The following is a 26192-nucleotide window of genomic DNA, read 5'->3' on the forward strand; positions in this document are numbered from 1 at the left end:
GACAATTCACACATTCTGTAAGACGATTTATTTCATTTATTAACAACATGGGGTCAGAAAAGCTCAGCTGTAGGGGATCTGTTTATCGCTAGAACCAGTCTCAGGCAACTTTATGTATCTCTGCTCCCTCTCCAGCCCCGGGCTGCTGGGCCGGTGGAGGGGCTCACTCTGCCCCCTCCCTGCCCACAGAAGGGGGCTCAGTGTGCTGCAGCCCCCTCGCCTGGGCACCAGTCCCTAGGTCTCTCTGGAGAAGGGCGCCTTCTTAACCCAGCAGGCACCGGAACCAGGGGGGCCAAGACAGCTGGTGATGGCGCACCATGTCTGAGCAGAGGAGTGGGCCTGGTAAACTTCAGAGGACCAGGGCTCTTCACAAGCATTTCCCATTGCTGGGTAATCCACAGCCACAGATCTGCAGGTCCCCACACATACCTGTTGCAGCCCTGCAAATACCGGCAGACGGGCTGGTGTGAAGGAAAGGTGCCAGGAGGCAGGGCGGCCGACGCCCTGGGGTAAGGTGCTCTGGCCTGGGCCGCCTACGGGCCCTGCTGCCCTCGGAGCTCCCGCCACCCTTCCCCTGACACCGGGCCCCTGGAGCCCTAGTCCTCGCTAGAATTGTCGAACTCCTCCCAGTCAGACACACTCATCACCTCGGAGGCAAAGTCCGGGTCGGCCTGGCTGCGGTCAGGGGTCCCACGGGGAGGCTCGAGGAGCAGGGAGCGGGGCAGGGTGAGCACGCAGGCCGCTAGGCCCGAGATGGAGTTGTCTAGCTGGGGCCCCTCCTCCCAGCAGTCCTTCTCCATGTCGTAGATGTGCACGTAGCCCGTGCGGCTGCCGCGGTTGTGCGAGCGGCCGCCCAGCACGTAGATCCTGTTGTCTAGCACAGCGATGCCAGGCTCGCCGTGCCCTGCTGGGAGTGGGCAGACAGATGACCACTGCCCGGATGTGCAGCTGTAGCAGGCCACCTGCAAAGCCAAGGCCAGAGTAAAGCAAGACACCTGCTGGGACGGGGCTGCCAGCCCACAAAATGGAAGCTGACTGAGGACACAGACCCCACACAACCATCTTTACCTCCGCGACAACACCCAACAGCAGGGGAGAGGCACAGATAAAACTGGAAATAGTTGCTTGCTGACCAATGATGACCACCAGTGTTCTCTTGTCTTCGAAATTACCCCAACAGCAAACAAATACATGGAAAAATGTTCAACCTACTAGTAATCCAAGAAATGCCAAATAAAATGTCAAGGACAAACTGTCAACTGTTAACCAGCAGCCATTAGGGGAAGAAAAACAAAACCCAGTGCTAGTGAGAACACAGTAAAGCCATACTGCTGTGCATGTGTCTGACACAGCAGGAAAGCAATTTGGCAACATGTGTGAAGAGCCATAGAAATCTTATCTTTTTGACTTAATAATCGCCTTTGCTTCTCCAGCAGTAGTAGGCAGAATAATGGCCCTCCACAGAAGTCCACACCCTAACCTCTGGAACTTGTGGTACTTTACATGGCAAAAGGGACTCTGCATGAAGGGAGGATGAAACGGGTAAAGGGGGTCAATTATATGGTGATGGATGGAAACTACACTTTTGGTGGTGAGCACACTGTAGTGTACACAGATGTTGAATTATAATGTGGTACACTTAAAACCTTTACAATGTTAGAAACCAATGTTACCTCAATAAAAATGTAGAGACAGAGACTTTGCAGATGTGATTAGGGTACAGACATTGAGATGGGGAGGTTATCCTGGATCTTCCAGGTGGACCCATCTAATTGCACCAGCGTTGAAAGCAGAAGGGAAGGTTTGACAGGAGAGATGAGAAGTGAGAAAGACCACCTCCTTGTTGCAGGCTTTGAAGACGCAGCAGCCCCCTGCCAGGGAATGTGCTGGCCTCTGGAAGCCAAGACGGGCCTTTAGCTAACAACGAGCAAGGAACTGGGGACCTGAATCCCACAACCACAAGGACCTGAATTCCGCCAACAACCTGAGTGAGCAAGGGCACGGCTTCTCCCCTAGGGCCTCTTTAAAGGAAAGATGCCCTGATGACATCTGGATTTTAGCCCTGCGAGACCCATGTCAGACTTACGACCTACAGAATACGCTATAAGCATACACTTAGGTCCTTTGAGGTTGCTGAATTTGTGGTGATTTGTCAAGACAGTAATAGGAAACGAATCCACTAAAGCCCAGCAGTTCTCACCACGGGGGAGCCTGTTGAAGCACACTGCTGAGCCCTACCCCTGGAGCTTCCAATCCAGTGGGTCTGGGGTGGGGCCTGAGAATCTGCATTTCTAATGAGTTCTAACGTGATGTGGATGCTGCTAGTCTGGGGATGGACACTTTGAGAACCACTGCTCTAACCTAAGGAAATAATCCAAAATACCTGAAAAGCTCCATAAAGCAAGTGTTAATTGTAATGTTATTTGGAATAGTTAGACCAACCCAAATAATGCACCAGTTCGACAGAGTTCTATACAGCCACCACGTGGGTGGGACACGGCTATGAAGACCAAGCATTAAATTGGAAAATATGACAAACTTCAGCCAGCAGCAGAATGGGACGCTCCACAGTTAGATGGAAACCATGTACGGCTAGAAGGACCAAAAACTAGTGGCACAGGGCTGGATTGTGGCATTTTTCCTCACCCTTCTCCATTTTTTGAAAGTTCTGCAATGTGGTTATATTAACTTCATAATTAAAGTTTTTAATAATAATAAAAACAAGTGAAACCATTCTGTATGAAAGTATAATAGAGAATACATATCATTTGTCCGAACCCATAGAATGTACACCACTAGGAGTGAACCTAACGTATGTAAACTGTGGACTCTGGGTGATGACGGTGTGTCACTGAAGGCTCATCAACATAACAATTATACCACTCTGGTTGATAGCAGGGGGTGCTGTGTAGGTGTGAGGGCAGGGGACATATGAGAACTCTACTTTCTGCTCAACTTTGCTGTGAACCTAAAATTGCTCTAAAAAATAAAGTCTATTAAAAGAAAACTCGGGGACCGGTGGCAAGGCGTAGTGGTTAAGTTTGCACACTCCACTTTGGCGGCCCAGGTTTGCAGTTTGGATCCCCAGCGCTGACCTACACCACTCATCAGCCATGAGTGGCAGGCGACCCACATACAAAGTAGAGGAAGACTGGCACAGATGTTAGCTCAGGGTTAATCTTCCTCAAAAAAAAAAAAAAAGAAAAGAAAAAAACACGTCGCAATTACTTTTTCATCAGTAACAACTGGGAGGGATGGGAACACTGACCCAGGAACGTGTATGGGACAGCCCCTGCCCGCTCACCTGATGCACATCCCTCCTGTAGCCAGCGTCGTTGTTGCTGCCTCCGATCACATACAGTTTGTCCAGGAGGGTGGCCATGCCGTGCCAGGCCCGCCGCACGGGCCCGTCGGCCAGGGTGTGCCACGTGTTGCTGCTCGGCTCGTAGCAATGCGTCTCCTTCAGGTAGTCCTCTCCTCTGCGGCCGCAGGTAACATACATCTTCCCCTCCAGCGTGGCGCCCGCATGAGCATACACCTGTGCAGGGCCACCAAGAGAACCGGGGGCAGGGAAGGGCAAGAGAGCAGTGAGGGAGGACAGCCAGGAGTCCTCACAAAGCTGCTTGGACCCCACAGCTGCCGCACACCTCGTGGCTTCGGCGACTCCCTCACACTCTGATGAGAATGCTCCCTGGATTCTCACTGGATGCACTGTCCAGATCAACCACCCCTGACCTCTTCCCAGTGGGGGACGAGTCTGCACACCCAGAGATGACTCAGAACTTCTACAAGAGGAAGGACGGAATCTTTGTCTTTCCCTTACCCCTGAAGGAGACATGTGAATGGGAGAACTCAAAACCAAAGCATCATTTTCAGAGTCACGGGAGAAGGGTCAGCACTCCTGGGAACCGCTGACCCACCCTCGGTCGCCTCCACCTCCCCCAACTCCCACCAGCCAGCCAATCCTCCAGGCCTACTGATCCCATTGTCAAAATCTGTTTGTTTGCAAGTGGTATCTAATGATATGGTGATGGAAAAAGTGAGATGCAAAATCAAACAGGAAGAACAATGCCACTTTATCGATGGGTATGTGTAGGGGAAGGAAATACACCACGCTGCTTTTGATTTTGGTCCTCAACCTTACATGTGCTTTCTATGCACCCCCCAGCCCCTGCTGTGAGAACCTCCTCACTGCCCAGACAGCCCTACCACACGTGCCCCTCATGCTGAGTCCTGTGACCTCCAGGAACTCCTCTCTCATAGCCACTGCCTCAAACCCACCCTACGCAAGGCCCTCCATGCTGTGTCCATGGGCCCCACAGCAAAGTACTGTGGGTTTTGGGAGGAGGAGCCCCACAGGGTGTGGAGGCTCCAGGGCTCCTGTTACTGGGCCAGGCACTAACACTCAGGCCATGCGGGGGCACAGCAAGGGCTGGAGAGGGCGGAGGGCAGGACACGCACCAAGGGTTTGGGTCTTTTTCCATTAGTGGGGGTATCTGGGGAGGCTTTTTTTTTTTTAATTAAAGTTTTCATCTTGAGGTAAGTGTGGATTCACAGGTAGTGGTAAGAAATAATACAGACCCCACGTACCCTTCACCCAGAGTCCCCAGTGGTAACAGCTTGTATAACTGTAGCGCAAGATCACAACCGGGATGCTGACGCTCACACGGTCAAGACACAGGACATGTCTATCTCTACTAGGATCCCTCGTGTTGTCCATTTATTGTCACACCCACTTCCCTCCTACCCTGAACCCCCTCCTCAGCCCCCAGCAACCACTAATATGTTCTCCATTTCTATAATTTTGTCATTTCAAGAGCGTTATATAAATGGAGTCATGCAGAATTCCACACTGTGTACCCGCCAGTTTGTTTAGCCATTCACCTACTGAAGGACAACTGATTTGTTTCCAGTTTCTGGCTGTTAGTAAAGCCGCTACAAATATTTGTGTACAGAGTTTTCATTTCTCTGGGATAAATGCATAGTATGGCAACTGCTGCATGGCATGGTAGTTGGAAGCAAACTTCTTAAAGATACTGCCAACTCCTTCCCAGCAGTGCTGTACCATTTACATTCCCTCCAGCAATGTATGAGCCATTGTTTCTCTGCATTGTCATCAGCATTTGGTGTTGACACTATTTTTTATTTTAGCCATTCTGATAGGTGGTTTTCTCACTGTGGCTTTAATATGCATTTCCCTGATGGCTAATGATGTTGATCATCTCATGCGCTTGTCTGCCACCTGGACATCCTCCTCAGTGAAATGTCTCAAGTCTTTTACCTTAAAGGGTCTATTTGTGTGTGTGTTTTACTGATGAATTTTGAGAGTTCTTTATATATGTTAGATGTTAGTCCTTTGTCAGATATGTTTACAAAGATTTCCTCCTTCTCTGCAGCTTGTCTTTTCATCCTCTGAACAGGGGCTTTTCCAGAGCAAAAGTTTGTCATTTTGATGGAGTCTAATTCATTAATTTTTTTTTATAGCTCATGGTTTTGGGGTCAAGTCTACATACTCACTGCCTAGCCCTAGATCCTGAAGATTTTCTTCCTTTTTTCCCTAAATGCTCTATAGTTTTATTCATGTCCACAGACCATTCTGAGTTAATTTTTGTATAAGGTGGGAGACTTGAGTTAATGTTCATTTCTTTGCCTATGGATGTCCAAATGCTCCAGTATCACTTGTTGGAAGGTTATCTTTTCTCTATTCAATTGTTTTTGCACCTTTGTCAAAACTCAGTTGGGTATACTCGTGTGGGTCTCTTTCTGGGTTCTCTATTTTACTCCAATGATCTTTGTGTCTATCCCTCCACCAGTACCACAGTCATGATTATTGTAGCTACTTGTCTTGAAATTGGGTAGATGAATTCCTCCCACTTATTATTTTTATTTTCATGAGAAAGATTGGCCCTGTGCTAATATCTGTGCCAGTCTTCCTCTGTTTTATATGTGGGATGCCACCACAGCATGGCTTGATGAGTGGTGTGTAGGTCCACGTCTGGGATCCGAACCTGCGAACCCCAGGCTGCCAAAGTGGAGCATGTGAACTTAACAAGTAGGCCACCAGGCCAGCCCCTCACTTTATTCTTTTTCAAAATTGTTTGAGGCATTCTAGATCCTTTGCTTTTCCATATAAATTTCAGAATAATCTCATCTATACCTACAAAAACGCTTGCTGGGATTTTGATAGAAATTGAGTTAAATACTGTATATCAATTTGGGAAGAACTGACATCTTTATTATTTGACTCTTCCAATCCATAAATATGGTATGTCTATTTATTTACATATTTTTATTTCTTTCATCAGCATCTTATAATTTTTAGCATATAAATCCTATAAAGGTTTTGTTAGATTTATACCTAAGCATTTAGTTTGTTTTTTTTGAGGAAGATTAGCCCTGAGCTAACATCTGCCAATCCTCCTCTTTTTGCTGAGGAAGACTGGCTCTAAGCTAACATCCATTCCCATCTTCCTCTATTTTGTATGTGAGATGCCTGCCACAGCATGGCTTGATGAGCAGTGCCACGTCCGCACCTGGGATCCGAACCGGAGAACCCTAGGCCGCTGAAGTGCAATGTGCGCACTTAACCGCTGCGCCACCGGGCCCACTCCGCATTTAATTTTTTTGAGCAATTTCAAGTGGTATTGTATGTTTAATTTCAGTGTCCATGTGCTGTGTTCATTGCTAGTACCCAAAATACAACTGATTTTTGTATGTTTATCTTATATCTTGCAATTTTGCTGAACTCACTTACTAGTGCTAGGATATTTTTTGGGGGTAGATTCCTTTAGAGTTTTGACAATTTTGTTACCTATAGGGTCAGTTTTATTTCTTCCTTTTCAATTTACATGCCTTTATTTTCTTTTCTTGCCTTATTTCACTGGCCAGATCCTCTAGGACTACGATGAATAAGAGTGGTGAGAACAGGGGCTGGCCCAGTGATGCAGCAGTTAAGTTCACACGTTCTGCTTCTCAGTAGCCCAGGGTTCACCGGTTCAGATCCCAGGTGCAGACATGGCACCACTTGGCATGCCATGCTGTGGTAGGCGTCCCACATGTAAAGTAGAGGAAGATGGGCACAGATGTTAGCCCAGGGCCAGTCTTCCTCAGCAAAAAGAGGAAGACTGGCAGTAGTTAGCTCAGGGCTAATCTTCCTCAAAAAAAAAAAAAAAAGAGTGGCAAGAACAGACATCCTTGCACTGCTCCCCATCTTGGGAGAAAGCATTCAATTCAGTCTTTCATTATTAAGTATAATGTTAGTGGTAAGATTTTTTGTAGATGCTCTTCATCAAGCTGAGGAAATTAATCTCTATTTTTATTTTTTGAGAGTTTGATCATGAATGAATGCAAAACATTGTCATATCATTTTACTGCACTGACTGATACAATCATGTGATTTTTAATATGGTGAATTACACCAAGTGAATTTCAAATACAAAACCAGCCTCCTGTCTCTGCAATCAACCCCATTAGATCATGAATTTCTTTGGGGAGGGAGGGTTAATTCTATTTGCTAATATTTAGTTAAGGATATTCACATGTATATTTATGAGTCATCAGTCATTTTTCGGGGTATTGTCTTTGCTTTTGGTATCAGGGTAACATTAACTTTATAAGTAGAATTGGGAGGTATTCTCTCATCTTCCATTTTCTGGGGAAAAATCACGCAGAAGTGGTGTTAGCTTTTCTTTAAACGTTTGGTAGAACTCTCCAGTGTAACTATCTAGGCCTGGACATTTCTTTTGGGGAAGTTCAGTTTTCTTAGCAGATACAGGGCTATTCAGATTTCCTGTTTAGTTTGAGTGAGTTGCGGTAGGCTGTGTTATTTGAGGAAAACTGGCCCATTTCATCTCAGTTGTGAAATGCACATGTGTAGAGTCGTTCAGAACATTCCCTTATTACCCTTTCGACATCTGCAGGGTTGGCAGTAACATCCTGTTTCGTTCTTGATATTTTAAATCGTGTCTTCTCTTTCTTTGTCCATCTTGCTAGAGGTCTGTCAATTTTACTGATCTTATGAAGGAACCAGTTCTCTGTTTTGTTGATTTTCTCTATTTTTCTACTTTTAATTTCATTCATTTCTATTCTTATATTTATTATTTCTTTTCTTCCACTTACTTTGGGTTTATTTCATTGTCTTTTTCTTTTTCCAGGTTCTTGAGATAGGAGTTTAGATTACTATTCGAGATTTGTTTCTTCTTGAATACAGGCTTTTAGTGCAACAAATTTCCCTCTCAGGACAACTTTAGCTGGATGACACAAATTCTGACATGTCTTTTCATTTTCATTCAGTTCAAGGTATTTTCATTACTCCCCTTTGATCCATGGAGTTTTTAGAAATGTGTTGTTTAGTTTCCAAATGTTTGGAGATTTCTCCTGTTAAGTTTCTGCTGGTGATTTCTAGTTTGACTCCATTTTGGTCAAAGAACACAATGTATGATTTCAACTTTTAAACATTTGTTGAAGTTTGTTTCCCACTGGTGCTTCCAGCTGTCAGCCTCTTTAGTCCCCAGTCTGAGATACATGAGGTAATAAGCAAACCAGGAAGCATGTTATCGTATGGTGTTGTTCCTCAGGCCTAAGATCCCTACTTGGTCTGCCTTCCTTTCTCAACCCTTCTGAGTCTCTTAAGTTTGTTTTACACAGAATGTCCAGAGTTTTGAGTACTGAGCAAGCAGAAGTGGGAAGAATACAACTCCTCTATCTTCCTGGAAGTGCAAGTTTTCTGGGGCGGCTTCTAAGTGAGCAGAGAAGGGGCTCCCTGCACAGACCTCCGTCCTCTCCTCTGGAAGCGCAGGAAGGCAAAGCTCAGCTTTGGGCCATGCGGAGAAGAGCCTATGACCAGAGGCCTCTGCCTACTGCTGGCGCAGGGAGCACGCAATCCGTTGTAGGCAGGTCAGTAATCAGTTCTTAGTGATGCCACTCTGCATTATGGGGGGCCCTGAGAAACAGGTGGGAGAACAAGACAAATGGACGAGGCCACACGACAGCCTTCACCCCAGTCATTCACTATGTTTGAGCATGGGTTCTGAGCTGGCAGTGTGGGCCTGCTCCCTCCAGTCCCTGCAGGTTCCCTAAAGATTTCCTCCAATGGCTGCACACCCACCTTCTCTGGACCTGCGGGCCCTCTCTGCTCAAAGGAGGAAACCTCTTGTTCTCTGGCAGTTTCCCATCCAGCTCCGCAGCTGCTCTTCCACTGTCCTCTCATTGTCCCTGCTCTTCTGAGCTTATCACAGCCATTCCCACAACCAGCACAGAACTGTGTGCTGATGAATTCTCCACAGTTCTATTTCTAGGCTGACCTCTCCCCCGAGCTTGAGGGCTTTTTTAATCGAGGTCCTAATAGTTTATAACTGTGCAATTTTAGTTGTACATTATTATTTGTCAGTCATCATATATATGTGCCCCTTTACCCCTTATGCCCACCCCTCACCCCCCTTCCTCTCTGGTAACCAATAATCTGTTATCTTTGTCTATGTTTGTTTATCTTCTATATATGAGTGAAATCATATGGTGTTTATCTTTCTCTGTCTGGCTTATTTCGCTTAACATAATACCTTCAAGGTCCACTCACATTGTTGTGAATGGGACAATTTTGTCGTTTTTCACAGCTGAGTAGTATACCATTGTGTATATATACCCCATCTTCTTTATCTAATCAGCAGTTGATGGGCACTTGGGTTGTTTGCACATCTTGGCTACTGTGAATAATCTGAGCTTGACTTTTAATGTCAAACTGGCATTTCCAATTGGATGTCCCCAGGCATCTCACATTTATCATGTTCTGGATGGAACTTTTCCTTCTTTTTCATTTCCAAACCCACCTGTCCTCTTGAGTGGCCTGGCCACCCACCCAGGTTCTCCCACCTGGAGCCTGCAAGTCTTCTATGATCTATCCCCTTTCATTCCCTAACATCTGGTCAATCAGCAAGTCTGGTCAGTTTACTTCCAAACTACATCTCCAAACTGCCCATCTCCCTCCTTCTTCACAGCCTCCACCCACGCACAAGCCACCACGGCCTCTGCCTGGCCACCCAACGGCCCAGGAACTGCTCTCCTCGCTCCTGATCCTCCAAACCCTCCGCTCTTCACAAGCACTCGCCATGCTTCCCCTCTTTCTCAGAATAAACTGTGAAGCCCCCCGCTTGGCCTGGAAGGCCCTTCCTCCCTCTCCAAAGGGCTGCCCATCTTCCTTTAGACCTTGGTCTAATTGACACCTCCTCAGATGGGCCTTCCCCAAATAGTCTATCTAGAATTGTCCTGCCAGACCCCTTTCCCTGAACACTGTTTAGCTCAACCCTCTCAATTTCTTCTATCTCACTTACCACAATTGGCAACTACTTTACTGATTTGTTTAGTACTTAGAACGGTCTCTTTTGCTAGGCTGTAAACATCACAGATGGGGACTGTTGTCATTTTTTATCACCACTGGATCCCCAGGACTTAGTATATGGTAAGCCCTTAATAAATAGTTGATGAATGAATGAACTATGAAGGAAGGACATTGGCAGTCAGAGAGAAGCTGGTTGAAGGCCAAGGCTGCCCCTCTGTGGCCACACTGGAGAACTGCAGCTTCCCAAGCCAGCCTCAGACAAAGAACCCATCCAGCCCCTCCCCCACCCACCCACTCCCACTCACACCCTTCTGTGCCTCCTGGAAGTAGAACGGAATTCAGGAGACTGTCCTGTCCACCAGGTCTCAAGGACTCCCTGATCTTTCCCATGCAAAACCCACTCCTTTCTGCAGGACAGGGGTAGGGAGTATCCAGAGGGGCTCCCTTCCCCAAGGAAGCTGAGGAACAAGGAGCAGGCCAGCTTTCCCTGACTGGGAGGAACCATGGTAGGAACCCCTGACCTTGGAGGTCATGTGGGCTGTAGGCCCATCAGGAAGACCCCCCCTCCCCGCCCCCCCAGCCCCCTGAGGTCAAAGTCTAAGACCCTGGAGGCTTGGGGGAAGGGCAAGCGATCAGGGGGAGGTGTGGAAAGAGCTCAGAAAAGCAGGAGTTCTTGCCAAAGTCCTGGAACCAGAACCAGTGTGGCAGAACCCTGTGTGTCTCCCACAACATCCTCTCCCTCTGGGGCGCTCGGGGATCCCCAAAGGTGTCCTGGCCTGTAGCATGTGCTCCACAAATGGCAATGTCAGTGCTAGAAGGGCACGGAGCCTGCTCTCAGAGGCTGGGTGGGACCCGGGATATGAGAGGTCAGCAAGCCTCTTCCTCGCCCTGGGATTTCGTGTCTGATTCAGGGGCCAGGGTCCCAGTACCCAAGTCTAAAAGACAAAAGAGAGGCACCTCCTAAAGCAGCACCTTTCCACAATGAACATATTCTAAACATCTTCAAATTTCAACGAACCAAGGTATTGTGCAGGACACACGTGATTTTTTTTTAAAACATGAAAAATACAACTTATAAGACCCCGCCCTCCAGGAGGCCCGTAGGGGAGAAGTCTGAGGCTTCATCTCTCTCAGTGCCCCTCCTGTTTAACAACATCTTTGGACACACCCCAGCTCATCTCAGCTGCGCTGAAGGACAGAAAAACGGGAGGATTCTGTATACAATTGAACTGCAGGGTTAAAGCAACTTCCTGGGGCCAAGGTGGTGAGACCAAGAGGCAGGTGAAATTCTGGGTAATGGGGTCTGGATGCTTGATGAGGTTCTCCCTAGGTGGCTGGCTGGACCTCAGGGGTCCCCCGCCCCAATCTGAGTGCAGAGTCTTTGGAGGGATGCAGACTCTGCTCGCTGGGCCTGGCTCCCTGGCCTGGCCTCCCTCGATAGGAAAGTAGGCAGAAGGCCCCTCCTGGAGGGGCTTCCTTACCTCCCTCTTAAGTGGGGCCACGTAGGCCCAAGAGTTGGTGGCGGGGTCGTAGCGCTCCACAGCATTCAGGTCATTGTGGTAGTCGCGGCCAGCCACCGCGTAGATGTACCCGCCCACCACACACACACACAGGTCGGCGTGCTCCTGCTGCAGGGACTGGATCTGGAACCAGCGGTTGTGCCTCGGGTCATACCTTTTGAGGGGACACGAAGGCAACACATCACTGACAGGTGAGAGAGCCTGCACAGCAGGCCTGTTCCTCTTGCTCCACCCATGTACCCTGAACCCTCCCCCGGCTGCCCCCCAAAACCAGTACATGCCCCCCCACAGCCACATCAGCAGGCTGATACACACCTGGGTGGAGATGCGTCCCCAGCACGCAGCCTAGAAGCCGTGGCCAGGAGCCTCCTGGATTTCTGCCCAGGAAGCCAGTCCCTTCCAGGCGGAACCTCTTGGGTGGTTTCAAGTCCACCCCAGGCTGCGCAATGGCTGTTCCTACAGCCACCTCCACCTCACCTATCTCACCTCATGGTCCCCATGGCCCCGTCCCCATTCAGGAAGGCCCCAATTACAGCCTCTCAACTGCACTGGCACAACAGGCTCTGGGCCTCCAGCCAACTCCGGCACTTCCTTGCATGGTCTGCCAGACACAGCCCACCCTTTCATCACTTCATGTGCCTCTCCTAACTCTCCTACTGCCACTCCCACAGCTTTCTCGACCTCCCCAGCTGGAGGAGTGGGAGTGCTACCTCCCACAATGAACTGTGGGCACCGTGAGGGAGGGGTCCTGTGGGCTCCCAGGCACTCCCACGGGCGGAGAGATGCTGAGCTGGCTGCAGCAGGGCCACAAGGCTGGAGAAGCACTGTTGGGCTGAGGGGCTGCCTGGGAGAGCGGGCGCAGGGAGGGGAGGGAAGCGGACCTCTGCTGAGCTCCTGCTCAGCCCCAGCGCCACACTAGCACTGTTATGAAGCTCGTTCTCCTGACAAGCTTGTTCTGATGTTGCGCCACCTTCACACCCCTTTCACAGGAGATGCAGCTGTCCCCAAGTCACAGCCTTGCCTTCTCCTTCTTTCCCCATCAACCTTGGTAAAAAAGTCTAGTCCCCAAGCAGCAGCTTCATTCTGCACTCCTGCCTGCCCCAACAATCCTCTGAGGCCCCCTGCCCCTCTTCTGCCTTCAGAGGGCTTCCCATTCTCAACTCAGGGGAGCTCAGCCACTCCAGAATGACCAACTATCACCCCTTGCTTTCTCCTGCACTTTGAACCCACACTGCAGACACCTTCCAGCTGTCTGCAGCTAGCTGCTCACCTGTCCTAAACAGAACCCTGCACTCCCTCTGTCCATCCGATCCCATCCTCACCAGCAAAGCCACTGCTCACACCCCGAAATCCTTCGGCCTCAGCCCAGCAGCTGAGGCTCTTAGCAGCCCAAGCCCAGACCTACCTTTCCAGCATTCAGCCCTGCCCCAGGCTTGCCCAACTCCCTGGGGCCTCCCATGCCCCTTCCCCCTCTCCATGCCCCAGGCCTGGCACTCTGCTGGGCACCCAGGCAGGTATGCTGTTTGGGTGAATACAGACGATCACAGAACCTCAAGGGGGCCAAGACCCTGTGAGCCCGAGGCCCAAAGCCTACTTTTTCCTGACCTGTATCTGGCCGTTTCCCCTGGGCATCACCCAGCCAGCAGCATCTGAGCGCCTCACCTGCTTCTGGGAACCTCCTTGCTCAAAAGCCCAGGCATAGTCACAGGCTTTTTCAGATAAGTATGTTGATTTCTCCATAGTGAGACCAACTCCAAAGAGGACCAGCTGAACTTCAACTGGCTCAGGAGAGAGTGAATAAAGTTTTCTTTGGCCTGTGCTGTATGCGGGTCAGTGAACAGGTCAGTTTCATCCTCTGCCCCAAAGCACAAGTCAGACGCGCTCTACAGCCCCTTCTTCCCACCCGTGCCATGTGGCCAGCCTCTCCGTGCCAGCTAGGAATGATAGGAGACAGGACACCTCAAGAGTCAGGCCAACAGGAGAGAGAGAACATGCACCTGGGTCACAGAGACCCAGCAGTGAATGCTGGCTCTGCCCATCCAGCTGGCCACATCCGAGCATCAGTCTTAACTGCTCACTCAGTTTTCACACATGTCCAATGGCAGACACGTGTGCCTAAAAAAGCTATCATGAGGGATCATAAAGGATAACACACATTAAAAGGTCTTTGTTAACCTGAGGGGAGTTTGTGAAGGACCGAGGGTATGTTCCTAGACCTCAGTGCAGCACCTGGCTCAGGGCAGACTATGCACTGTCTATCCACTAAACAAAGGAGTAAGATTACCAGCAGTGAAATCATACATTCACTCTACAAATATTCACTGGTCACCCAATGCGGATCAGGCATGGTGTTCAGTGCTGGGAATCCAGAGGGAAACAAGAGACAAGGGCCCTGCTTTCCACTGCAGCATGGGAAACAGGCTAAAGAGAAGAGAGCACGCAAGTGCTCCACAAAAAAGTGAGTAAGGAGAGAGAGATCTACCAGGCAGCAGGGGCTGGGGAGGGCAGAGGTCTCCTGAGAAAGTAGTGTTTGAGCCCTAAATGACCGGGGGTTAGGGACCCAGCCAAGTGAAGGTCTGGCTGGGGACAGGCAGCCAGTCCAGGACACGGCGCTCACAGAAGCCTGGTTAACTGGCTGAGATAGTGCCTTCCACTGCGCTTCCTGTACATGACATTCATTCATGTACATCTCTTCTCCCCTATTTTCAGTCAAGCGCAAGTCAGCATCTTCCAGCAGAGTGACACAAGACTCTCCAGATGCTTCTGCTTACTTCCTTCTGGTCTCCTGCCCTCACAGTTTCGTAGGCTGAGTTCTTTTGGATTTGTGGTTTCGGATTTAAGGAAACACACTTTCTACACACACACATATACAGACATGATACATCAATAATTTAGACAGGACCACAGTTTTGCTGACTTCTTATCTCCTCACTGTGTCCTGTAGCTCACATTTTCTTCTTTATTGGATTAATCTTCCACTTTGTCAGAAGAAATCCTCAAATAATATTTCTTTCAAATAAAAACAAGCTTTATAATTGCATATAAGGGTATAAACAGTTTTAGTCACTTTAATGCCGATATTTTATTTTTTGCTGAGGAAGATTCACCCTGAGCTAACAGCTGCTGCCAATCTTCCCCTTTGTGTATGGAAGCCGCCACCACAGCATGGCCACTGACAGACGAGTAGTGTAGGTCCATGCCCAGGAACCGAACCTGAGCCACCAAAGCAGAGCTTGCCAAACTTCACCGCTCGGCCACCAGGGCTGGCCCTAATGCCAATTTTCGATCATCCTACTGCAAACTCAGAAGTGAAATCTAGAGTTGGTACAAATACGTGCTGGAGTCCTTGTTAAATTTAGTAGCCTGTTTTTCTTCTGTATTTTCATGACTTAAGCATTCCCATGACTATTAAAGAAGTCCATTACAATTTAAAACATTTTTTGAAATATAGTTTAAAATATTAATAGTCACGGAAATGCCTAAAGAAAAAGACCAGTGACTACCCTAAGCAGGGTCAGGACCCGGGGCAACGTACGAGCAGCTACTACCGGTAAGGGCACAGTTGGTATTCAGTAGCCCAGAGAGCTGGAGCTGTGGAGAAGGTGCAAAAGCAACGTGGATGATATAGATGCAGTCAAAGAAAGAAAAGAAAAGAAAAACAGTGGTATCTTAGAGACAAATATAATTTGCTCTTAAAGAGGTAACCTTTAATATGCAGTTTCTGTACCAATGCTTTAAGATATAAACTGGTAGGGCCGGCCCATGGCCGAGTGATTAAGTTCACACGCTCTGCTTCGGCGGCCCGGGGCTTCGCCAGTTCGGATCCTGGGCACGGACATGGCACCACTCATCAGGCCATGCTGAGGCGGCGTCCCACATGCCAACAACTAGAAGGACCCACAACTACCCACAACTAAAAATATGTAACTACGTACTGGGGGGCTTTGGGGAGAAAAAGGAAACATAAAATCTTTTAAAATAAAAAAATAAAAAGATATAAGTTGGTAAAGTCCCTAACATCTCAAAATGTAAACCCTAATTTACTGCAAAATCTGGTTTTTTTACATTCTGAAAGACTGTAGGTTCTCAGGCTGGTGAACTATGAAAGAGGAAAAGGAAGAGAACCAAACTCTTGGGCCATTCCCCTGGGTTGATGAACGAAACCCAGGGCCCTCCTTGCCCCCTCGGCCAGCTGCTCTGTGCCCTCGCTCCTCAGCGGTGCCTGCTCCACCACACACGTCTCACCAATCCCACCTGCCAGTGATCTGACCTCTTGACTGGAGCTGAGGCTGTAGTTACCTCTCACAGGGGCTGATGTCAGCATCTTCCAGAGTTCAGCTTGGGTCTTACAGCTCATGTTCATGAAAGGGATTTTTAGACCAGTCTTGAGTGAAACTGAATCTATGACCTGTAACAGGGCAGACTACAGGGGCAGGCAGCATCCCCTGCTGTCGCCCCCAGGGACGCCCTGCAGGAGAGCCCTGCGGCCTCCCTGAAGGCACACAGCCGCCCCACCCACCTTGTGCTGAGGGCCGGAGACGACAAAACTCTCGAGAGGTCTGCTTTGCAGGCCTGTGGGTTGCTCTCAGCTGGGAGGTCTGGCCTTGGCACTCCAACTGGGAAGCTGAGCTCCCTAAAAAAAAGCTTCAAGGCTTGGCAAGAAGAAGGCCTGAAGCTGGTGCTGCCACATCCACTAGGGATGGAATTTGGTTAGGGAGAAAATGAAGGCACTGTTTCCTCCTTTCTGAATTCAGCCTGTCCTCCTGTTTAACCACAACACACTGCCAAGCTTTGGTCTCATCAGTTTAACAAAGGTGATCACTTCCTGAGGTCAGGAGAGCCGAGGTGGCTGAGGAATGGCCATCTCCTCCTTGGTCACAGTCACCATACTTACGTCACTGTGCTCACTTTGGAGGGGCATGGCCAGACCAGACCCCACCCCCACCCCCACTCCCGAGGACGGAAACACAAACACAAACTCAATCAGCCAACTTGCTGACAGCGACTGGAAGCAGTTAGCAATCTCTCTCTCTGCAGTGCCTTCTTTCAGCTTGCAGGGGGCCAAAACTTCCCACAGGCACCAAATCCCAAGAAATCAAACCAAAGTACAACAGAGGGGGCCCTGGAAACCTAACGGTAGCGGAGGCTGTGGGGATCTGCCTTACTTCCCTTGCTCTGCCCAAAAACACAGATTTGAGGGATCACAGCCTGAGAGTCCTACAGACCACGGCGGGCCACAAAACCCCCTCTGGAAAAACTGCCTCCTCCAGGAACCTCACGCCCAGCACACAGCTGACCACAGGGCCGGAGGGAAATCTGGCATGAGGCTCAGTGATGCCTGTTGGCCTTTCCTGCTCCCCTGGGCTGAGGACTGTGCGCTCAAAGGAGTTGCAGCAACAGGAAGCCATCCTCCACCATGGGCTTGTGGTTAGAAGAGCAAAGCAGACAGATGAAGGGAAGCTCAGATGAGACATGTCAAAGCTCAAGAGGGCAGGATGGAAGGAGCATCCCGTCCAGTGCTCTAAGCTCCTAGGCCCGACTGCCCTTCCTGCTGGGGGCTCCCCTCTCCTGTGCTCAATCAAATGCAGTCATAACCCAGGCCCTCACTGACAAGACAGCAGATACGACCCAAGGTGAGTGGGTTTCTGACAAGGAGAAGGGGACAAGAGTGAAAGAAAGCATTCCAGGTGTCCTTTTCCTTATCTCACTACCATCCACATTTGCCAGATTAACCTGGACTTTATTCCACAAAACAGGTGTACCCCGACAAGTGCTAAGACTGATTTAAAAGGCCGACTGCCTCAGCCCCCAGTGACGTACCCTTGCAGAACCCACTTGCTAACCAGCCCTCTGGGCCCGAGACTCCTGCACCACAGCATCACCCACGGCCAAAGTATGGCCAAGGGCCTTTTCCTACCTCCAGCATCGGGACTCGGCACGGAAGCCCTGGACGTTATTGTCCCCTCCAATCAGATACACGAAGTTGTTGAGCACCGCGATGCCCTGATTGGACATGCGGGGGGCCAAGGAGGCGGTGAAGTGCTTCCACTCTCCCAGCAGGGGGTTCAGGTACTTGGCCTGGTCGCTGAGGACAGTGGACGGCGTGGAGTGAATGCCCCCGAAGCCCACAACACACTGGAAGTCCGACCGCAGCTCTGTCTGCGGGCCCTGCAGGCTGGGCTGCAGGCTCTCATTCCGGTGGTAGAGGAGAGCGCTGGCCACTGTGTCTCTCAGCGGGCTGGGGTCCAGCTTGTCATGCAGCCGCTGGAGGACCTCAGCTTCCATCAGGGGAAACCGCACTGTCTCCAGGAGCTTGGGGGGCTCGTGCAGCGAGATCTGGTCGGCCTGCACCTGCTCCAGGGTGTAATGGTAGAGCAGGGCGCCCTCGTACACCTCGGTCTCGCAGGAGACCTCCAGGCGGTTGCTGCTGAGGAGGGAGTAGACCTTCTCCAGGGGAAGCTGGCGATACTTGTCAGTCCGTGAGAAGGCCACAAAGTTCTTGAGGATGTAGGTATCGAGCTGCTCAGTCAGACGACTCAGGTCAAATAGCTCTGCCAGCCGGTAAACGTCGAGGATGTTCTCCTCATCCACCCAGGACATAAGGAAATCACAGCAGAAATGAATGATTTCTGGGATCTGTGAAGAGAAGAAGACCCATTCAAGCCTGGAGGTAGTGTCTGGACATGGGAGACAGTATGAGGGCAGGGACATTGCTTATTCGGCTGTTGGCTGCAGTTGCCCCCGTGCCCCTTCAAGAGTCCCCCCCTTTTCCTGATTTGGAGGCTGGAGCAGCCACTCTCCCCTGACAAATGAGAGATGATGGGCCCACTGCAGAATAACTGGGTTTGAATCCTGGCTTGGAAGTGGTCTGCGGCATGTTCCTAACCTCTCTGAGCCTCAGTTTCCTCATCTATAAAATAAGGGTAGTTAAAGTCGGGAGGAAGAAATGAAAACAAAATAGTACACAGGAACTACCTGGCACAGCACGGACCCCTGATATATATATGCCTTTCAGATGAAAAGTACTGGATCTCCAGAGAAGCAGGAAGCAGAACAAATGCCAGCTATCCCTGGTGTGGAGGCACCTGGGACCCCGCGGCCCCTCCGCGGGCTCTCTAGAAGACACCCAGCTCTGTTCTCCTGCCACAACCCCCATAAGTGGAGGCCCAGGCAAAGCTGCAGGGCCAGGGGACCCGCCCTCTGCCCCAGGAGCAAGGCCAGGAAGTGCCCATGCACTGAGAAGCGCCAGCAGGGCGTCCTGGGAACCTGATGCCGAGTTCTTGAAAAGCTGGAAGCCATCCTGCCTGGCGGAGGCCCGTGGGACTCCAGTGAGCGAGGAGGCTCCCAGGTGGCCTGCACCTTCCCTTTCCCAACCACAGAGAAGAAGTGGGGGGTTGGGAGGAAGGCGAGAGAGAGAATGGCGCTTGGGTGGGAGCCAAGAACTGGGCCCCAGGGCTCAAGAGCACCCTGTGATCAGGGAACAGACGCACAGCAGAATCAAAGGACACAGACGGAGGGGCTCTAGGGAAAGCTGCCCAGGTGGGGCTAAATGCTTTAGGTAAACTGGAGTTTAGACTTTCTCTATGGGAATACTTCACTTACCCAGCATCATCAACAAATTACCAGTGCACACAGAGTAATTCTGCTGGCATCTGAAGCTTATTAAATATGTTTAAAATATTTTCATTTTTACTTTTTCTGATTCAAAAGACATTTAGTGCTTGCCAGGTGATATGCTAAGGGCTGAATGGAAACCTTCAAAGTGCCCGTCTGCCCTGACGGCGCTTTGTGAGGTCCTGAAAGTCTTCACTGATCACCTGCTTTTTCCCTCAGCAGGCACTTCTGCTTTGCCGCTTCTTCCTAAAATACTACTTCTGACTTGTCGTGGCCAGGACACTGAAGAAGCCAGGCCTCCCGGCACAAGGACTGTGTTACCCTCCCCTTCCCGACCTCGTTGTCAGAGCAGCAGGCCCTCTGCCAGGTGGACTCTCACAGAGGAATCACACCAGGCCCACCCCATGCAGGAGCCCCACGAGAGGCTCAGAGAAGGGAACTTGTTTGCTGGGGGTGACCCATGGGGACAGTCTTGCTAGGATTCAGACTCTGGTCCCTGAGGACACCACAAAGAGTCTGAACCTCAGCTCATGCAGGGCACAGCACATGGGGGGCAAGCCACCAACAGTCACTGGCTACAGAAACAAATAGAACCTGATGGGCCTATTGACTTGGAACTGTTATGCCAAGTAAAAGTTGCTTTAAAGACAACATTGCATAGAAGCTCAGTATGTTAAAAATAAAACAAAACAAAGCCGGGTTGCTGGAGCCGAACTGGAGGCTCCCCCTCCCGTGCTGCCCCGGCAATGGCTTTGGAGGCGCTAAGGAGAGCTGGCCAAACCTCTGCCATGAGTGACGGTGGGCAATAGCAGTTCACTGACCAGTAGGAGAGAGGAAAGCGGTGTTTGGGAAGATGGTTTGGTGTTCAATGTGCATAATGGATGTGGGGAAGAGAACAAGGCAGGGACTAGCTGGGAGGGAGAAACTGAGAGATAGAAGCCAAGACAAAGATGAGGACACGGAAACAAAACAGAGATAGCTACAGGTAAGATTTACAAGGATAACTTGTCCAAACTCGGACACAGGGAATGAAGACGGAAGGGCTCAAGGAGACACAGAGGCTCTGTGCCCAGGGCACTGGCAGAATGGCTGTGGGATATGCAGACCAGGGGGATGGGGAGGAGTGCGCGGTGTGGAGGAGATGGATGCTGAAGGAAACTTTCTGAATTTTGTAGGGAAACAAGTATTCAAAGTTGAATGACAAAAAGGAAAGCAGTTTCGGGGCCGGCCCGGTTGCACAGCGGTTAAGTGCGCACGTTCTGCTTTGGCCCAGGGTTCACCGGTTGGGATTCTGGGTGTGGACATGGCACCGCTTGGCAAGCCATGCTGTGGTAGGTGTCCCACATATAAAGTAGAGGAAGATGGGCACGGATGTTAGCTCAGGGCCAGTCTTCCTCAGCAAAAAGAGGAGGATTGGCAGTGGATGTTAGCTCAGGGCTAATCTTCCTCAAAAAAAAAAAAGGAAAGCAGTTTCAAAGACATCGACAAGGCCATGTGGAGAGGAGAGCAGAAAGGGCCTGGACAATGCTGGGGGAAGCTCAGCTTCGCCAGATGCCTGCACATACAGAACAACACATACTCGGATTAGGGTCAGCCACTCGTTTACATGCAGAATCTTTCCAGTGGCAGGGAGACCCAGGCAGAGGGGAAAGAACCAGCAGAAGAGCAGAGGCAAAGGGAGAGCAGGTGCCTGGGCCAAGAGGTGTTCGGAGTGGCTCTGCTTTGGTGCCCAGGGCTGGCTAAGGTATGCACCACCTGAGAGCCTCCACCCTGCCCGCTGTCTCCTTCGCTGCCTGACCCATCCTCAGGCCACTGCCAGGTGGGCACCTGGGAAAAGCCCGCCTAAGTATGAACCTGCACTACTCAAACAGGGAGAGCCTCACCTGAAGCTGGCAGGCGGCGACCAGCGTCTCCTGGACATTGCTCAGGCTGAGCTCCAGCTCGGAGGTGTATATGAAATGCAGGATTTGGCACATGGCATTGTAGGACACACCATGGATCAGGACCTCTTCCTGCTCCATCTCCTTCAATCCCCCAGCAAACATTCCTCTGCAAAGTGAAGACATGAGACAGTGGAGTTATATCAGTGGGGAGGCCAGCCCAGGCCGCAAAGAGCAAGAGCATGTGGAATGGGGAGCGGGGCTGCCCCACAGTGGTGTGGGATGGGACATTGGCTCGCTCCGTGCTCTGAGCACTGAGCCATCTCAGAGAAGGCACCCACAAGCTCCCAGTCAAGTTTGGGCAACCATCCTAGAAACTGCCATCTCCATTTCATGTGCCCCAGGGAGTCGCACACGAGCTCCCTGAAGGCAGGAGTCACAACTGGCTTGATTTCAGCTGCATCCACTAGTAGGCTTCCTGGATCACGGCAGCAGTCCAGAGCATGTTATGAAAGAACGAATGAATGGATGGAAACAAGTAATAAGTCATTCCATTCAACATATATTTACTGAGTGCCCACTAAAGGCCAGGAACCATTCAAAGAGCAGAAGGAACAATAGTGAAGTAAAGTGGCAAGATTCCCATGTACACAGAGTTTAATGCAAGGGAGGAGGCTAAAAGATTAAAAGGTGAGGTACCTCAGATTACAGAAATGCCAGGAAGGAGTGTAACAGGCGTCTGACCTGGGAGTGCCGGCTGGAAGAGCAGAGAAGGTAGAGAGTGATGAGGGGCAGGGAGGACCCACTCTGAGGAAGTGAGATGAGGCTGGGTGGCACCTCACCAGCCAGGGGACGGCATTCCAAGTGGAGGAAACAGGTGCCCACATCCCAGGGAAAGGATGAGCGTGGCCTGCAAAGCAGCCAGGGCGAGGAAGAAGTGAGTGGGAGGTGAGACGGGGCCAGGTCCTGCTACCCCCTGGGCAGGGGAAAGTCCAGATTGAAATCTGAGTATAATGAGGCGCCACTGGGGAATTTTACTCAGGAGAGTGGCGTGAGCTGACTTTTCAGACTCGTTGGCCAGAGCAAAGAAGCTAGAGAAGAGGCAGTAAGGTTTCTGTAGGCCTGGGGAGGGCCAGGTGGCTGGAGAGCTGTAGTTGAGGCCACCCTGAGACCGAGTGGAGAGAACACGCTGAGAGCAGGGAGGAATCAGGGCCCTTGGCTGGGGTCGTGGTGCAGCAGCTGGGCAGATGGGGACTTGGGATAAACAGGGTCAAAGAGGGCAGTGCAGTCCCACTGTGGCACCATCAGTGTGAGGCGCCCCAGAGGAGACATTAATTAGGTGTTCAGAGGGAACAGGCAACAGTCAGGGGAGACATCAGGGCTGAAATATGACAGTCGACAACATGGAGATGATAGAATAGCCATGTTTACATTTTTTTTTTTTGACTAGGTGACACATATACTGGGTAGAAGACTTAAAATATGTAAAAGAGTGGAAGTCTGTCTCCTGCCCTTCTCTGCTCCCAGATATCAGTTCCCCTCCCCAGGGCAGCGCTATCCCCAGCGGCAGTCCATGAACCTTATATTCTGCATCATGTTTTGACTTGACAATACATCTTGGAAATGGCTCCTGATCAGTACACACATGGCTGCCCTTCTCCCCGGAAAGCCTATCATAAAGGAGTTACCCGTTCCTGCTGGGGTACACTTGGGCTACTTCTCATCTCCTGTTGTTTAACTCAATGAATGGCCGGCCTTACCCCCATGACATTTTGCTATGTGCTGCCAGGACTAATTCCTACGAAAGCAACTGCTGGGACAAAGAGTTTATACAGATTTACACTTTGATAGTATTGTCCACATGCTATCAACCTTGTAAGGGAGAAGCCCTGTAACGAGTGGGACAGACAACTTCGTCAAATGTTTAATAGTCATTTATATTTTCTTTTCTGAATAGTCCACACTCTTTGCCCATTTTCTATTAGACTCTGTCTTGTCAACTTGAAGAAATCTGCCCTTTATGGATGAATTGAATTTCTTTTTTCTACCTGAAATCTTTTGATTTTATGATGCTTTTTGCCATGCAGAAGTTAGTCTGTTTTGAACGCAAATTTATCATTTTCTTTTTTTGCCTGTGAGTTTTACATCAAACTTAGAGATAGAAAGGCTTTCTCCTTCTGAAATTACATTGAAAAATATTTCCCCATGTTTTCCTCTAGTTTTTTTGTTTCATCTTTCACATTTAAAATTGTTTATCCACCTGAAATTTATTTTGGTACAAGGTGTGAAGCAGGGGTCCCACTTTCTGTTTTTCCAGATGGTAACCCCACTGTCACCTTCCCCCACTTGTGACACCATCTTTATTCCTGATGGGGTGGTATCTGTGTCCAAACTCCCTAAACCCTTATCCAATCATCTATCTGTCTCCATGCACCAGAAGTACAGTTTCAATGACTGTGGCTTCATCATATGTATTGATATAGGGTAGGGCCAGTCTCCTTTTGTTATCTTTGTTTTCAACACTTTCCTGGCCGTTGCTTCCTTTCTTAAATTTAGACTTTAGAATCAGTTTGTGCAATTTCCCCCAAGAAACCCTCTTGGTATTTTAAACATGTTAAACATCTAGATTTTTGTAGAGAGTGTCAGCATCTCTGTAAGGGACACAGTGGGCTTGTTTATCTGTCATGCCAGCCCCCAGGTCTCTTTGGAGGTCTTGCAGGTGATCTCCCCACAGACCTGGCACATGTATGTTATATTCATTCCCAGACATACCACTACACATGCAGCCCCTCGCACACTGTCCCATGCTCTGCAGTACTTTGACTCACTCTTTGGGGTCATCTGGCCGGCTCTCCTGCACTTTCCAGGACTGTGCTATTGCACACCCGGGACCTCCAGAACCACACTGGCAACAGTGGGGATGGCAACACTGGAGCACTAACCCCCCTGAGCAGGGTGTGGGCACTTGGACTGACTCAGATAGACTTTATTATCTTAAGAAAGGATCCATGCAGGGGGCTGGCCCCACGGCTGAGTGGTTAAGTTCATGTGCTCTGCTTCGGCGGCCCAGGGCTTTGCTGGTTCGGATCCCAGGCGCGGACATGGCACTGTTCATCAGGCCATGCTGAGGTGGCATCCCACATAGCACGACCAGAGGGACTCACAACTAGAATATACAACTATATACTGGGGGGCTTTGGGGAGAAGGGAAAAAAAAGAAGATGACTGGCAACAGTTGTTAGCTCAGGTGCCAATATTTAAAAAAAAAAAAAAAAAAGGAAAGAAAGGATCCATGCAATGCGTGGACCTTGACTGGATCCTGAATGGAGGGGGGACGAAGGAGACATAAGGCATTTTGGAGACAATTAGGAAAATGTAAATATGGACTCAAGATCAGATGAAATTATGGAATGACTGTAAATTTTCTCAGATTTATAATGATATCATAGATGTGTTAGAGAAGGTCCTTATTCTTAGAGGCACACTGAAGTATTCTGAGAAAAACTGTCATATTTGCAACTTACTCTGAAGTGCATGTGGCAAACTGTCAACACTTGATGAAGCCAGGCGAAGGGCACAGGTGTTCACTATGTCTATCCTTCAACTTTTCAATAGGATTGACATCTTTCAAAATAAGAGGGAGCGAAAAAAGGCCAAAAGAAAAATAAAATATATATCTACTTCTTTTTCGTTTTTGCTGTTTTTAACCAAAAATAGATGTTTAATTCTTTATCGTAGCCTTACTACTTTTCTGTAACTCTGAAATTATGTCAAAATAAAAACTTAAAAAGAAAAAAATTTTAAAAGTTCTTCACACCTCATACCCATTTGGATGGGCACCATCAAAAAAACAAAATAAGTGTGGGCAAGGATGTGCAGAAATTGGAACCCTTGTGCACTGTTGGTGGTAAAGTAACATGGTGCCGCTGGTATGGCAATTCCTCAAAACTTAAACATAGAATTACCCTATGATTCAGCAATTCCAATTCTGGGTGTATATCCAGAAGAACTGAAAGCAGGGTCTCCAAGAGATATTTGTACACCCATATTCGTAGCAGCACTATTCACCACAGCCAAGAGGTGGAAACAACCCCAGTGTCCACTGACAGATGAATGGATAAATAAAATGTGGCTTATCTATAGCATGAAATATCGCTCAGCCTTAAAAAGAAAGGAAATTCTGACAGATGCTACAACGTGGATGAGCCTTGAAGATATACATTATGCTAAGTGAAAGAAGCCAGTCACAAAACAACAAATATAGGATTCCACCTATAAGAGGTGCCAAGAATAGTCAAATTCATAGAAACAGAAAGTAGAATGGTGGTTACTAGGGGCTGAGGGAGGAGAGAATGGGGAGTTGTTTAACGGGCACAGAGTTTCAGTTTTGCTAGATGAGAAAGTTCTGGAGATGAGATGCACAACAATGTGAATATACTAACACCACTGAGCTGTACACTTAAAAACGAGTAAGATGGCAAATTTGATGCTATATGTTCTCTAAAATCACAATTAAAAAAATAAACACGTTCACCAAGTACCCAGCAGCAGGAGACCAACCAAATAAGTGGAGGGCACGGACATCACAGAACACTGTGCAGAACAAGGGTCACCTATACTGCCAATATGTCACGACCAGATGTCACAAGGTGCTAGTGAGCTGCCTTTGATGTAAGGTGGGGGAACATTTCCTGTGTGGGCTTGTTCAGGCCACCAGTTTCTCATCCAAACCCTTGAGGCCAAGTATGTTTCAGAATTCAGAAGGCTTCAGCTGGAGAGACACTGTACCCGTGTCATATAGGATGTCATGGCCCCCCTGGGTCTAGGTCAGTACCACATATCCAA

General features: G+C 49.3%; 1 protein-coding gene across 3 annotated transcripts in view; it reads right to left on the reverse strand.

Moving 5' to 3' along the window:
- Positions 1-26192, reverse strand: part of KLHL22 (kelch like family member 22) — a 36346-nt gene continuing 10154 nt past the window's right edge. For all 3 annotated transcript variants that reach the window (XM_044775360.2, XM_014827150.3, XM_070516605.1), the window contains exons 3-7: positions 21351-21516; positions 17771-18489; positions 11815-12007; positions 3305-3538; positions 1-962 (exon numbers count right to left, since the gene is read on the reverse strand). In XM_044775360.2, the coding sequence (XP_044631295.1) occupies positions 597-962; positions 3305-3538; positions 11815-12007; positions 17771-18489; positions 21351-21516 (1678 nt within the window). In that variant the 3' untranslated portion in view covers positions 1-596. The remainder of the gene's footprint in view (positions 963-3304; positions 3539-11814; positions 12008-17770; positions 18490-21350; positions 21517-26192) is intronic.

The sequence above is a fragment of the Equus asinus genome, chromosome 8 (genome assembly GCF_041296235.1).
Source record: "Equus asinus isolate D_3611 breed Donkey chromosome 8, EquAss-T2T_v2, whole genome shotgun sequence".
Classification (NCBI taxonomy): Eukaryota; Metazoa; Chordata; class Mammalia; order Perissodactyla; family Equidae; genus Equus; species Equus asinus.